Source organism: Nanorana parkeri, unplaced genomic scaffold (assembly GCF_000935625.1).
Source record: "Nanorana parkeri isolate BGI_ZX_2015 unplaced genomic scaffold, ASM93562v1 scaffold571, whole genome shotgun sequence".
NCBI classification, from domain to species: domain Eukaryota; kingdom Metazoa; phylum Chordata; class Amphibia; order Anura; family Dicroglossidae; genus Nanorana; species Nanorana parkeri.
Window position 1 is genome coordinate 364,256 of NW_017306839.1, and position 15,718 is coordinate 379,973.

Below are 15,718 nucleotides of genomic sequence, written 5' to 3' on the forward strand. Positions count from 1 at the left end.
TCTCGCTGAGTCAAAGCCACAGATTTCCAATCAGGGGGAAGCATGAGGTTTGCTGATTGCATAACTATAGGTCTGATTTAGCAGGGGGCAAGGCAGACCTCTGCAGAGAGACCAATGCTTACACACAGAGAGAAAGGGTCCCACTCTGCAGCATGCTGGCAGGGGACAGGCTTTTTTAATCAGACTGGGGCTCCTTAAGAAAGAATATAAACTGTAAGACATTGAACACCCTTTGTAATGTAATTAGCTGATTTAATTTAAAGATTCAGTTGGGCTTTAAAATTAAATTTTGGAGCAATATAGGCAGAAATTCTGCTTGTGATATAGAAGGGCACATTGTCTGGTAGTGGCAATACTTCTTGACAACCCAAATACCAACATGTTACACCCCCTTCCTTTCCAGGCTATTTTTTTATTCTAGTAAACATGCTCAAGATCATAAAAGTGGGCTGTGATAGTTTGACAATTACTCATTCATGCAACACTGCACCCAAATACATTTTACGGAATATTTTCAGACAGATAAAGCTTTCTTCTAGTGGTGTTTAATAACCATTGGATTTTTTTATTTCTTATTATATAAAAACACTGAAGGAAGACCCCTTGACAGACAGTGGACACCCCTAAGTGATATTTTTTGCCACAATTTTTTGGGGTATGAAGGAATATGCTGATATTGAGGGGGATACGTTTATTTACCTTTAGGAATCTTCCACTGAAGCCAAATGCAAGTCTTCTGTTATTAGTGGTTCCCTGGAGAAAGAAATTGCATTGCGCTGAAACTGCATTGTGTACAATGGCGAGATGTCATGAATAAGCCCTAAACAATTAACCCCCCCCCAGAAAAACTAAAACAATTTCATAACCAATGGTGGTCTGTGGCACTGTAACCTCCCCATATCCCAAAACAATGCCACAACATCGGTGATCAGCGGCACTTTAAACCCCCACCTGAAATTGCCAGCCAACCTCTCTCTTCTCACCTACTGTCGGGCTGCGATTTGCCTTCTTCTTCCCCTTTCTCTGTAGTAGGAGGGAGGACTCTCTAATGTAAATAGTACCGTTTGCCCCTCACAGTAATCACAAGGTACTCTGATTGGCTCTGAAGTATTGCCCGTGATCCCCATGGCAGTGGGATCATAAGCAGATGCACACATATCTCTGAACACAGGGACATTTACAAAACATCCACTCTAAATAACAGCACCACCAAGAAGTCATTTAACTCCTGGGGATATTCACCCCTCTATTTGTACTGGTGACCATTGTCACCGAGAAAGAAAGTGAGGGGAAATCCTAAATTTCAGAGTTGTCCCCAGAACGCGAGGTAAGCGGTAATCTTCTAATGGGGGCATTTGTTCGAAGGACAGCAGCCTAAGAGGGGAATTCCCCTTATTTTTATTTCTTCTAAATCCTGTTGTGTCTCTGGGACAGGAAGTGAAGGGAAATTTCCCCACTGGTACATAGATAGCAAAAAATTCACTGACTGAGGTTTTAACCCTTCCCTGCTCTATCCAAAACTAAAAAAAAGGGTTTGACTATACACACACTTTAAGAGCCTTGTGCTAGTGATAGTTTATACCATTTGTCTCTAAGTTTATCTTTTTCTTTTAGCAGCTTTCTCTGTGTCCAGTAGCAAATGTTGCACGCAACTTGGGGAAAGGATTTCAAAGAATGTGTTAAATAAAGTGATCGACCATAAGATTCAGAGACGTGATGGCATTTGTGACCTCCAAGCTTTTGTGTAAGTTTACCTGTATTACTTGTTCATGTTTTCATGTGTTATACTTTTTATATAAGATAGCTATGTTTATGCTGCTTTTATTTGCCCTACCAAATGTTCCCACCAGGTGAGATTAGACTCCACACTCCAGTTACATCTCAGGTGCTGGTTTATTTCATCTCCACCAAAGAAATCAATTATACCAGCAATAGGATCACCAAACACTGAGATGTAAAGTGACATTCTTCCTTTATTAAAATAGCCAGCAAGAACAAGTACTGATGTGTTTCGCCCTAGGCACATCACTTCTACAAAGAATTGGGTTGATTTTATGTAAAATTAATTAATATGTTTTTTAAAACAATGTCAGTTTTTTAAAATGTTTATACAAAAATGTTTCATTTTACATTTGATGCAGGGTTCCCCAATGACACAGAACACACCGATCTTAACAAGTTGTGGACACCGGGCATGCTACACACTTCAATGAAGTACACAGGGCTTGTGTAGCACGCCCTGTCCTTCTGCCCCGCTGCTGTTTACCCTCTCACATTTGCCAGCTATGGCTATGTCCGTGAGATTGTGTCTGTGTATGTATGCCAGTGTTTTTGAGGGCCTGTTCACACAAGTACAGTGCATCAAACTGTACCAAGCAATCGCACCTACCGTGCATTCTGATGTGGGATGTGTGTTGCGTTGCCATTTATTTGAATGGTACCCCAAACACACCCCCGACCCACACTTCATACGCCCCCACCAGAATGTGCAGTACCCTAATGCCGTGCGTTCCATTGCAGTGCGACTTGGCCAAGGACAAATGTGGGTCCTGAGGTTACTCAGGTTGAGAACCACTGAGTTAAAGCATATGAAAATAATTTGGTTTTAACAAAAGATCAATAACATATGTACAGCATCAAATGAAATGGATACATTATGCAGCATATATATCAAATATGAACGACTTATCCATTTATACGTAACAGTGCAGTTACATACTCTACATGCAATAAAATCAACAGTGGGAATATTCAGAAGTTCAAATAACAAAAGAGTAGGGTTAGAGAAAGGGATGAAGTGGAACGAACAGGGGACAGGGAGAATAGGCTCTAAGACCTCCCGGTCCCGGACTGACTCCTTAAACAGCCTCAAGCAGAGGTCTCAAGTCAAGGTGTGGCAGCCAGAAATGATTATGGTGCGGCTCAAGAAGCATGTGGTTAAAACCCTGAGGAAAATATTCATCTATCTATGGTTGCCAAACCTTGGCGTATTTAGCAATCCTGTCCAGAATGGTAGCATTGTTCTTTTCATGACTCATAGCCTAGGTACCCTATTCTTGGCTTTTGTCTCATTAAGTCTAGAAGTTCTCCAGACCTTATTATTATTATTACATAGGATTTATATAGCGCCAACAGTTTGCGCAGCGCTTTACAATATAAGGAAGACATTACAATCACAATACAATTCAAGACAAGATGGTAAGGAGGGCCCTGCCCCTGAGTGCTTACAATCTAAAAGGGAGGGAGAAGTGAAACATAAGGATGTTGCTGTATGGGGATGAATTGTTTGAGAACATGATGGTTTAGTGGTTAGGTTGAGGTGGGATAGGCTTCCCTGAAGAGATGAGTCTTTAGGGAACGCCTAAAGGCAGTCAAGGTGGGAGATAGACGGACAGGTTGGGGTAAAGAGTTCCAGAGGATGGGAGAGACTATAGAGAAGTCCTGGAGGCGAGTATGGGAGGAGTTGACAAGGGAGATGGAAAGCAGGAGGTCTTGGGATGAGCGGAGCCGACTGTTAGGGTGATATTTTGAGACAAGGTTTGAGATATAGCTGGGGGCAGAGTTGTGGATGGCTTTATAAGTGACTGTTAATATTCTGAATGTTATCCTTTGGGCGAGTGGAAGCCAGTGTAGGGATTGACAGAGGGGGATTGCAGACACTGAGGAGTCTAGCAGCTGCATTCATGATAGTGGGGAAGAAAAGTGAGGCTCGAGTCAAGGATGACACCTAGGACCTTGGCATGGGGTGAGGGGTGGATCTTGTGTTATCAATCTCAACCAAAATGTTGGGGGAAGGTGCACAGGCGTGAGGAAATATCAAGAGCTCGGTTTTTGAAAGATTGAGTTTTAAGAAGTGTTGTGACATCCAGACTGATATGTCAGTTAGTAGATTAGTGACACGCAAGGACACAGAGTTGTGGAGTGGAAAGATACATTTAAGTGTCATCGGCATAGAGATGGTATTGGAAGCCGTGTGAGGTTATTAACTGACCAAGGGAGGAAGTGTAGATAAAGAAGAGAAGGGGTCCAAGGACAGAGCCTTGGGGGACCCCTACAGAAAGAGGAAGAGGAGGGGAGGAGTTAGATTTGTAGGTGACACTAAAGGAGCGCATAGCTATGTAGGAGGAGATCCATGAGAGAGTAGAGTCTTGTAGGCCAAGCGAGTGGAGTTTTTTGAGGAGCAGAGGGTGGTCAACAGTGTCAAAAGCAGCAGAAAGGTCTAATAGCAAGAGTAAGGAATAGTGGCCATTGTTTTTAGCAGGTAGTATGTCACTGGTGAGTTTTAGGAGGGCGGTTTCAGTGGAGTGTATGGGGCGAAAGCCAGACTGAAACGGGTCCAAAAGGTTATCAGTGAAGTGGCGACTTAGGCGGTTGTAGATAAGGCGTTTTAGTAGTTTAGGATATTACCCACAACTATTGGGTCGCAATCCATGCATCACCTCCAAACTAACCAACAGTGGAACCTCCCAAGATGCATGAGCGATCTGAGATGTTTTATAGTATTTAGCACAGTTGCTTGGGCCCAAAACTCCACATAGTTAATTTCTAAATAAAGTTGATTTAGAAACCCGTGGCCTGGTAGACCGCCAAATAAACGTATGGACCCTGAACTGTGGAATGCATAACAAGTTGGGAAGGAGACTCAGACAGGTAAAGTTCTAAGAAAGTATTAGATTTTTTACAGTAGCTATTTACACGAGCCAAGAAATCCATATGGAGGACCAACGTGAAAGAAGATTACTCAGTTTCCTCAGCATGGGAAGTTAGCAAATTGAGGGACTGGTAAGTCATGGTCAGGTTAACACCTAAATATGAGAAGGAATCAGGAGCCCAAGTGAAAGGGAAGGATTCTTCTAATGCTTGGGTGGGCCAAGGAGACATTTGGGGTCTGGAGCAAGTTTGGGGTTGGAATGCAGAGATAAGTGAGGATGAGGAGGACATCATCAGCAAATAGACTTGGTTTGTGATGATACCCAGCTACTTCAATATCTCCATTATCGGGGTTGCCCCTAATAGGTTGGGCCAGCAGTTCAGGGCTGTGCTAGGGAGTTCACTCTTCTGAAGTAGTCACATTTGCTTGTTCAGAGACACACTGCAAGTGAATAATAAAGTTTATTGAAAGGAAAATCACTGCCCCATTCTCACAATAGCTGGTTCATTCACAAAGAACAAATGTACATGCAGTTTCACTGGACGAATAGCTAAGCACTTTTTTGTTATTAATAGACCCCTAATGGGTTTTGTAATACATAACTCAATTAAATGCATTACATTTGTGTGTGAAGTGCATCTATATCCAAAACTTCTCTTTTGTGGTTTGGGTAGGCTGGGGAAGGGCTACGTTTGAATGCTATCCAGATCTCTGTTAGGGAGATTTCCCCTAACGTCCTATCATGGCGACAACATTTTACCATACAGGAAGAGTTGTAATCCTTCCTGACTCTATTCAAAATAAATAAATAAAGGTGTGGCAATACTGTAGATACACTTTAAAGTGCATTGCTATTTTTGCAGCCAAATTGGATATATGTATACTTATTAAATGTTCCCATTCACATATCATAACTTTTAAAAAAAATATTTAAAAATTATTTGCTTTTTTTCCTGAAAACTCTAAAATTAAAGTTTTTCCATTCTTTGTAATTTCAAGGAGGAGGCTTGAGTTGGGTGGGGAGATAATGTTTACCATAATTAACCCTGTCTGTACTGAGCTGGCAGATCTCATAATCAGTTGTAAACTAGATTTAAACTGCCTGTCCCAATAAAAGGTTAAAGATCTAGAACAGGGGTGCCCACAATTTTTTGTGTTGAGATCTACTTTTCAAACGACGAGCTACATGAGATCTACCAACGAAAAAAAACCTCCCTCGCTCTCTCTCTCCTGGCTGTCTCTCCTTGCTCTTTCTCCTGGCTGTCCTCCTTTCTCTCCTGGTTGTCATTCCTCATTTTCTTTCCTGGCTGTCTCTCCTCGCTCTCTCTCTCTCTGCTCACCTTGCTGTATTGTGCAAACAGTGCAGTGCAACAGGCTGTGTAAACTAATATTCTTTGATGTAATAGCAGCACTTCAACCACCAGTATCCAGCAGAAAGGTGTCAGGGAGCTTGGCTCAGCAGACTCAGGCTAATAGGTAATCATGTGTGCACAGCTAAATAAATATACCAAAATGGAATAAAGGGTCCACCATTCACACCCACTGTGATCTACCAGCATCGGCTTTGAGAGCTACTGGTAGATCACGATCTACCTAATGGGCACCCCTGATGTAGAAGCATAATAATGCTAGTAAAAGGAAATGTTGTCTGGGGACAGCATCACTTAAAGTGTTCACATTAACTTGCAGTCTGGCCAAATGCTTCCACGAAGGCTAAAAGCTAAGAAATATTTTTAGAAAAATTATTTTTAGGTATGCTGTGTGAATAGGATCACATAACAAACATATAATGGGGTTTTCTCTCAAATTGGACTTCAGCAGTAGAATTACACTTTAAGGAATACATTCCTGTAAAGCATGTGGCATACAAGTAAATACCCTTCAGGATAGCTGATCTCAAACTTTCTTCAGACCTTACAAATGGCCTTTAGCTAGCCATACACTGTTAGATTTCTCCAGGTCAGCCCATAGGCTGAAACGTTATTTTTAGCAAAAGTTTCATCGCATCATTGAAATCAAGCCAAGAATGTGCTACAAAGGCTCACACATGTGAACATACCTGCAAGACAACTCGAAATTCTACTTTTTAATTCCCGGAATCAACATACCAAAACCTGTGCTTTACAGAAACAGAAAACTGAAATGTGACTAGTGTTATAACTGTTTACTTCAAAAGATCAGTCCAAAAGATCTTGGTGACTAGAATCAGCCCTGGTTTCTGATATGTCTTCTGCACACAATTTGTATCCCTAATTCTAAGCTTAGCTTCCTTCACCACTGACTAACATTTCTTGCAGGTACCTTAAAATGACACCCTACCAAATGTAAACTAGATTTCAAGTCTCTAATATTTGTCCTTGTCTGATGATAAAAAAGAAATACATACTAGTTCATGAAGTCCTGCCTTGTCTTCCTTTCAGCCGAGGTTCTCCTTGCATCACCCTGCTTCCACACTGCCATCTTGTAACTCCTGTTCAAGGAGATCTTACACATGCGCAAACACACCAAGGTATTTTGGACCTGGCATGGCGTGTTTGAGAATGCACAGGGTCTTACGCATGCGCATACATGCCACAGGTTTCTGCTAAATATTTGGAACCTGGCAGACACACTCGGTGGGTCTTTACATGTTTGAGATCTTGCACTGAAAAACTGCCACCTGGTATGTGTGACATAAACATCCCAAGAGAGGAAGTTCATTAGAGTACCTTTACTGCTTGTGTGGAATATGTAAAGACTTAAGTGTCCATGATCTGGGCATAAATGTGGACGGTGCTGGATTTGGCTTGGGCATCTAGACCTCTATGGTCTCTGGTCACAAAAGGGCTCACCCCACTGAGACATGATGCTTCTAACACCAGAGAAGCCTCCCAGTGTTGCTGCCTTTATTTTAAATTGAGGACCCAAAGTTATGCCTCACAATTTGAGAACAATTTGCTGGTTTAAAGCATCTTACTATGTTTAATTTGTATACTTTCATAGGTTCTACACAAAAGAAAGGACTTTCTGTATGAGCACTAAGAGTAAGCGTGCCAGGGCATGGATTGTAAAACAAAAGAAAAAAGATGTCAGAAGACCGAACAAGTTAAATGGTTCTCAGAAAAAGAATCGAAGAAGAAACAGGAGAAGAAAAATTAAAAAGAACAAACATAACTAATGTGCTCAGAAATTTGACATGTGCATCTGGGCTATATACGGAGAGCTCACTGCCCTGAATAAAGACAACATTTATAGCATTTGGATGAATGGGACCTTGTGTAAAATTAGTGTGCTACCACCAATATTCCCACAAGATTGAGGAGAATCCTCTCCCCTTCAACATCCTCTATTCCACATCAGCCTCCAATCTTGTAAATGGTGGTGTGACAGGTGGTCCTTGGTTAAACTTTCTCCCCTACTGTGACTAGAAGCAATAAACTCAACAATGGTCACTGCTGGTTTTCAATCAGACTCCAGAAAACAGCAGTGTATATTGCACCTAGAGCAGGGGTAAGCAACCTGGGCCCTCCAGCTGTGGTGAAACTATAAATCCCATGAGACATTGCAATTTGCCTACCTATGACCTAGAGAATAATGCCTCTGGTCTCATCTGTCATCTCGGACATGGACATCTTGTCCATTAATGCCCAAACAATGAGGCCTAACCCAGGAAATGTGCCATTTTTTACAATGCAGCTTTCTTTTAAAGGGAAGTTAAGGCACCGGTATAAAGACACGGTTCATTAGAGAAATCTTTCTATTATTACAGAAATGTTAAATGAGATAAAATTGTCTTCTGCAATCAGGTCTCATTATCCCACTGGTCTGCTTGTTATTTCAAAAGAAGCCTGGAAGGATTGCTGCAGAAGCTAAAGTTGGTAACATGTGAAGTAGTCAACACCTCACTGGGAAGAGTTTTGTCCTAAAAAACACTCAGGGAGATATTGTGCCGTGTCAACCTTTTTGGTTTGAGGGAGAGGTGCTGATGTCACTGAAAGCTTCACCCTCTAGTGTACAGACTAAACTGTGGTGACACTGGACGTGACAGAATGTCTGCCACTTTATTGTGGTTCCACCATTACAGCACATAGGGACTGTCTATGCCTGAATTCAAAGTTTAGTGTCTGATGTATCAAAAATGTTGGCTGCAGACCAATAATGTTAAAGGCAAGGCACAGTGGCCCGGATATATAGCACAAGTTTAGCAGCGTGTTGGAGGTGTACCATAAAGAGGACCTGTCAGTGTGCCTTTGCTATTATATAGGGGGATTGTTAAAAAATTGGGTAATAATAAATGTTTTATCATTTAATATAGGGGAAATAGTTTTTTTTTTTAAATTTCGGTAATTTTTCCTTAATATAGTAAAAAAATAAAAACCCCAGTGGTGATTAAATGCCACCAAAAGAAAGCTCTATCTGTCCCTAAAAAATGGTATAAAATTAATTTCAGTACAGCGTTGCATGACGGAATAAATGTCAGTCAAAGTACCGCAGCGCTGAATACTGAAAAATGGCCTGGATGGGAAGGGGGTTTAACACCGCGGATGTCAACTGGTTAAAGATAAACATACATACTATTAAATACAGTTAGAGACTTTAAAACATTTCATATACACTAAAACACATGTTTGTCACTTGTTCATGAGACAAAGTTGCCAGTCCCTCTTCTTAGTAAGGTGTCGCTGTTATCTTAAAGTCATTGGCGAAATTGCCATTCCAGGAGTTTAGTTTATCTAAACTAAAACACCTGCTATGTATACGTGTGGAACAAAAAATGCTGATTTAGTATGTATTTTGTTAAACTGAACAATGATGTAACCGAATCTTTATCTTGATGTAGACCTATATAGACCCTTTGTCTTACATACATGATTTATTGGTTTTTTTGTCCACCTGGATTTTTAAATAGCAATACTAAAGTAGTACATTTATTGGTTTTGTTGACTGCCGTTATATTCAATAACCATAGATAAGTCTTTTAATCAACCGTATTTTGATACTCTGTGCGAGTTAGACTATCTTTGTTATTGCCGTTGTATTGGGTAGTAAGCTACCCAAACGGGGAGACGTCCCCGCCGATTGAATGGGGGCTGCTGGTTATATGTAAGCAAATTTCGGTCCTTCAGTCACAAATTGTTTCTACTTGATTAATGAGTGTATATATAGGTGGACAAACCCCATTACTGTTGATGGTACCTTTAATCCTAAAGCATGGGGAAAAAAACTTGAAAAGAAAGTCAGATATTAAAAAACGAGATTTACGGGATGCTATTAATTTATCGTTGACTGTCAGTCCGAATGTAATGAAATAAAAATGCCTTATCTTTATGATTATTGCAAATTGATTTAAAACTGTTGTTGTGTAAAGGAGCAGGGTGAATATGGGTTAAATGAAGACAGAATGCAGGAGCTTGTTGTTCACTCCCAGAAAAGGAGGGGGGGGGAGGGGCTGTGCTCCGCCTTTGCTCAACCTTTGGATGGATGGATCAGAGAAGGAGTCAGATAGGCAGACATCAGCCTATTTATCTAGCCGCTAGGAAGATGGCAAGCCGGTGTCAGATGAAGAGAAGGGCAGGGATGCTATACTAAAGGTGTTAATTGAGGGAATTTCCCCCAGAGCTTCTGACAGGAAACACTGTTCAATCAGTATCTCTCAGGAGATAGTATTCCTCTTAAAGAAAGTAAACCTATTAGAATGAGATTAGGGAAAGACACTTACTGGAGTCTGAGTTGTTTTCTAAATTGAAGGCAGTAATTTAATTAACTGAGGATGGTATTGTGGTTGTCTCAGAGAAGACAGGAGCCCTTTTGACCCGACTGGCCACCGAGTTAGGGGAAGGATTTTTTATGGTCCAATCTGATGAAAGCCTCAACCCAGAACTCCAAGAGATAGACCCTAAAACTTTGAGCAACTGACAAGTAGGATGTCAGCCTGTTGGATGTACCCCCAGTAAAGTTTAGGTTACACCCAGGCACCAAAATACCCGCGTTAAAGCAGTACCCTCTGTCACCTCATCAAATACACAAACTGCTGGAGAAAGGGGTAATTATAAAAGTGACCTCACCTTCTAACACATAGCTGTTTCCGGTCAAATAGAAAACCGAGAGAGCAGGTAGTGTATAGGATAGTTCATGATTTAAAGGAGAACTATGAGGTGAGTGCTTTTCACTCACCTCATAGTTCTAGCCGACCTGTGACAATGAGACTGTGACAGGTCGGCTCAGTAGATCGGGAGGTGAGCGAACACATACCGGGTTCGCTCGCCTCTTGATCCTGTCACGGCTCATCACAAATCAACGAATAATTTGAGTTCTTTATTTGCGCTAACCTGATGACAAAATAAGAACAATTATGTGAAAATATATATATATATATTTATTAACTAAAATCAGTGCAAAATAATAATCAAAATGTAACAGGTGGCAATAATATTGATCAACAAAGATAATAAGAAAAATAAAAGCACAGGATATTTTTTCAAACATTAAAGAAACAAAACTCTTGGAATGCAATTAGTAGCTTCTCATTAGCTAAACAGAATATGACAAAATAATGTGTAGATTCACATGTGACCTCTCCCAGCCAACAGATATTAACAAGCTCAAATTTCTGTACCATTTATTTTATTAAAGGACGATCTTAAAAATCTTTAAGCTTATCTCTACCTTCTAAATACGAACTGAAAGTATCCTTGTCTCTGTGAAGAGCTCTACTGTATAGTGAATCCTGTCATATTCCTGTCTGAGAGGACAGCGGCATCACAGGCATTGTTTAAGTGTTTTACATTGTCACAGCACTTGCTGGGCACAGTCTGTGTTTCTGTTAAAAAAAACATGTTGGGTGATGTTGGGTAAATTAGCTCTATGTTGTGTTGCTTGCGTTGATGAATGCAAGGAATGTAAATGCATTAGCTAACCATTTTTGTCTAAACTGTGAAGCAGCATTATATATGCATCATGTGCATGATTTTTCCATATATGGCATTAGTGGAAATATGCTTTTAGAGACTTTTTGGTTGATAAATACGTTTTGCTGTGTGAAAATCACACACACCTGGATTTGAAATGTATATGTTTTGGGAGTATTCTTGTCATAATTAGTTACATAAAATGTCAACTGTTATTTTTCCCGGTACCTGTCTGTACCATGCTATTCTGCACGCATCTGTTCATTTCACCCTATAAAAACTTGCAGCGCTTTTCAATAAACTGAACAGCTTGATTACCGAACCTGAACTGTTCTATGTGTGCATACATACTGGATTTCAATGTATGACTTGGGTTCTGTCATAACAGTCGTGGCCCCTGATGACCTTTAAGGAGATGTTTCGGGAGGTCGTGCTGGCTCGACATGTTGTCTCTACTACTTACTCTGTGCTGGTGGAACCCACTTCTACACCTGAACTGGGCTTTATAACCAAGTGGAAAGGGGACCTCGACCTTAAGTTCAGTCAGGCGCAGAAAGAGCGAGTATACTCAATGGCTCACAAATCCTCTATTGCTTGTAAAGTCCAGGAACTCAGTGATAAGATAGTTTCATGGTGGTACAGGGTTCCGACACTGCTGCACTCAATGTTTCCTAAGGTTTGCCCTTGTGTTGGCCGTTGCTGTTTGGCCCCAGGGTCTATTTTCCACATTTTTTGGACATGCCTGAAGATTTCTCCCTTTTGGGATCAGGTCCTTGAGATCATTGAAAATGTCACAATGTTTACTCTGATAAAATAAACAGTTTTCTATTTATGAAAACAAGCAAGGATCTGTAATTAAGGAGATTCCCAACTTATTTTCACAAATCAACGAATAATTTGAGTTCTTTATTTGCGCTAACCTGATGACAAAATAAGAACAATTATGTGAAAATATATATATATATATTTATTAACTAAAATCAGTGCAAAATAATAATCAAAATGTAACAGGTGGCAATAATATTGATCAACAAAGATAATAAGAAAAATAAAAGCACAGGATATTTTTTCAAACATTAAAGAAACAAAACTCTTGGAATGCAATTAGTAGCTTCTCATTAGCTAAACAGAATATGACAAAATAATGTGTAGATTCACATGTGACCTCTCCCAGCCAACAGATATTAACAAGCTCAAATTTCTGTACCATTTATTTTATTAAAGGACGATCTTAAAAATCTTTAAGCTTATCTCTACCTTCTAAATACGAACTGAAAGTATCCTTGTCTCTGTGAAGAGCTCTACTGTATAGTGAATCCTGTCATATTCCTGTCTGAGAGGACAGCGGCATCACAGGCATTGTTTAAGTGTTTTACATTGTCACAGCACTTGCCGGGCACAGTCTGTGTTTCTGTTAAAAAAAACATATGGTGGCAGCAAACGTTTGGTTAACTGTGGAGTTAACCAACCCTGGTGACGATCGCTCTCTGTCTGCTGGCCTGAGATTGTGTCCCGCGAGCTGTGGAATCTCTGCGCAGGGTGAGGCTGAGAGTGATATCGCCACGTCCTTGTGACACCACGCTCAGTTCAGAACTGTGTATAGTCACGTGTGATTGACCAACAGCGGGTTTGGGCCATGCGTACGTCACACGGGCGCCGTATAATGACGCTTTACCTGGCTTCCTGATTGGTCGAGAAGCTGGCCAATCAAGAAGCCGGGAAACACGTAATTACATGGTGCCAGGCTTCCAAGTGATAAGGGAGCAAGTATCAGGCTAGGCATCAGATAATTTGGGCGAATTCGAGTACTAGTATCAGTATCCGTGCATCCTTAATAACTGCCACTGACATAAGTGAAGGGGGTTATTATTGCTGCCATTGTATTATACATTCTTTATTTCAGTAGAAACATGAAATCTTCATGTTTTTTTCTGCCCAAATTAGGACCAGCAGCATAAATGGTGATTCCCATGTCACGAAATGGCAGCCCATTAGTAAATAATATAGAGAAACGGCTCTGGTAACTGCTAAAAACAGAAAATGCCCATACAGAAGCTGATTTACCTGCTGCATTATTTGTATTTCTGTCCACCCAGTTCTGAGATTGAAACAGCTCTGCCACACGCCACAGTCATGTCGGGCAGGGCAGGAGATCTAATCATTCTCTCCTTCAGTTCAATAACACTTACAGGTCTTGTCCCTCCCTCACATTGTGACTGATCAATGAAAGGAGAAGCAGAAGATTGATGAGCTCTTCTCTCTGTCACTCTGCTCTTTATCGTGCTATCAGCATGCCCCTTGTTAGCATAGAAACAACAGAGCATAACTGCTGCTTCCCTGCTATTCCTTTCTCAGCTTTTCTGTACATTGATCATATGAGGCTGACATTAAGTGAAATTATTGTACTTACACTGCTTATAGTTCAAAATAAAATACATTTAATGATATAATAATGAAAACAGAGCTGCATTCATTCATGTTTCTTATATCTACCTGCAGTTCAGCCTTAAGGTGGACCTATACTGAAATTGAATAATAATACCTGTTCAGAGGGCTGATGTTACAGTACAGCCGGTCAATCAATGGATAAGATTGTTTCCCTTACAATGTTTGTGTATATTCATGCTTGATGTAGGTAGTATAAAAGTTTCTGCGTGAATACGAGCCTTGCTTCTACATTTAAGAAGGAAATCTAACCTGAAACAGAGAAAGATATCATCAGCTTGTGATGAAGGAGAATTCCATAGACACAGACTGCCCTCAGGTTAAAATGACAGAAGGAAAGAAAATATGCACAATGAAGAAAACGAGAAAGCGCTCAAGGTGCATGAGAGTGCAAAGCAAAACAAAGAAAGCAGAGCGTGTTTTCGCTACCAAAAGAAGAGGTGCTTTGTTGTCCTAGGACCAGAAGTGTGTTAGGACTACAGTACAAGTAAATAGAAAATAGATATCAAACAAATTTAAAAAAAAACATTAAACAATTACCTCAAATTATTATAGTTACCCTGGAGCCCTTGATAATGTCTGTATGGTGAAACATTTTGGGTGGAGCTTACAGCTTGCACTGCGTATTTAGGAAAATAAATTAATACATGCAACATCGCTAGCGGCAAGTGTCAAGCACTGCCAAAAAGTGCTACTCCGATAGTGCTGGAAGCACTCATAAATTCCACTCTTTGCTTTATCTTTTATTGCTGAGTACAGAACCTGGAGTTCCCCCTGTTCTATGCAAAGCTGATTGCTGCAGGGAGGGGCAGTCTTCACATCCTAGCATCTAAATTTTTCAGCGAAACTTCCGTGTAATTTGCTCGCTACGACACGTTAATCATATCTAGACAATGTGTTAATTAATCATCAGCAAAGTCTTTAAACAACTTACATTAACCCCTTTGTGACGGGAGACATACACTGTACGTCCCCCCACGAAGTGCCCAAATGACTGGCCACGTACACTGTACGTGACCAGTTATTTGCGGCTCTGTAATGCTGGAAACCGCTGATTCTCCATGGAACCATATCCATGAAAGAGGTGCTTTGTTGCCCTAGGACCAGAAGTGTGTTAGGACTACAGTACAAGAAAATAAAAAATAGATATAAAACAAATGTTTAAAAAAACATTAAAAAATTACCTTAAATTATTATAGCGGTTATCTCAGCGGTTACCATTCATTTATGAATGCCTCAGTATTCAGTATTGAGGCATTCATTAATGAAATAGTTAAGCTTTTGTAAAAGATTCTTTCTTTCATTAATGAAAGAATGAAGCCGTTACATACAAATACCGAATCGCTAAATAGTGCTCTGTTATTTGACAGCTAAGATAGCAGAGAAGTAGCAGAGTGAGTCACCTCTCTGCTATTTGTCTTGACAGCTTGATAGACTGGCCCGATGTTTCCAAAAATGTGTGATGCATGTCTCTGTGCCTGAAATGTATCACTTCTAATCGTCTGGGCACAATCAGAAACCAGAGATCTGATTCTTACATGCTGTCAGGATCAGTCTCTGAGGTTATTATTAGCTGTTCCTAAGATTGGAGCAGCATAATGATAACCAAAAATTTAAAAAGTTAATTAAATTATCAAGTAGTCATAGTGACTGCTTGATATGATTGACAAAAAAAAGTGTAAAAAATTAAGTGTAAAAAAATTAAGAAAATAAAAATTATATATACATATATATA

At 40.3% G+C, this 15,718-nt stretch overlaps 1 protein-coding gene across 1 annotated transcript in view; it reads left to right on the forward strand.

The window, feature by feature from the left end:
• CCL28 (C-C motif chemokine ligand 28) overlaps positions 1–7,808 on the forward strand; it is a 15,779-nt gene extending 7,971 nt beyond the window's left edge. Inside the window, exons 2-3 of the mRNA XM_018562301.1 lie at positions 1,615–1,744; positions 7,634–7,808. Of these exons, the coding sequence (XP_018417803.1) occupies positions 1,615–1,744; positions 7,634–7,808 (305 nt within the window). The remainder of the gene's footprint in view (positions 1–1,614; positions 1,745–7,633) is intronic.
• Positions 7,809–15,718: the final 7,910 nt, after the last annotated feature.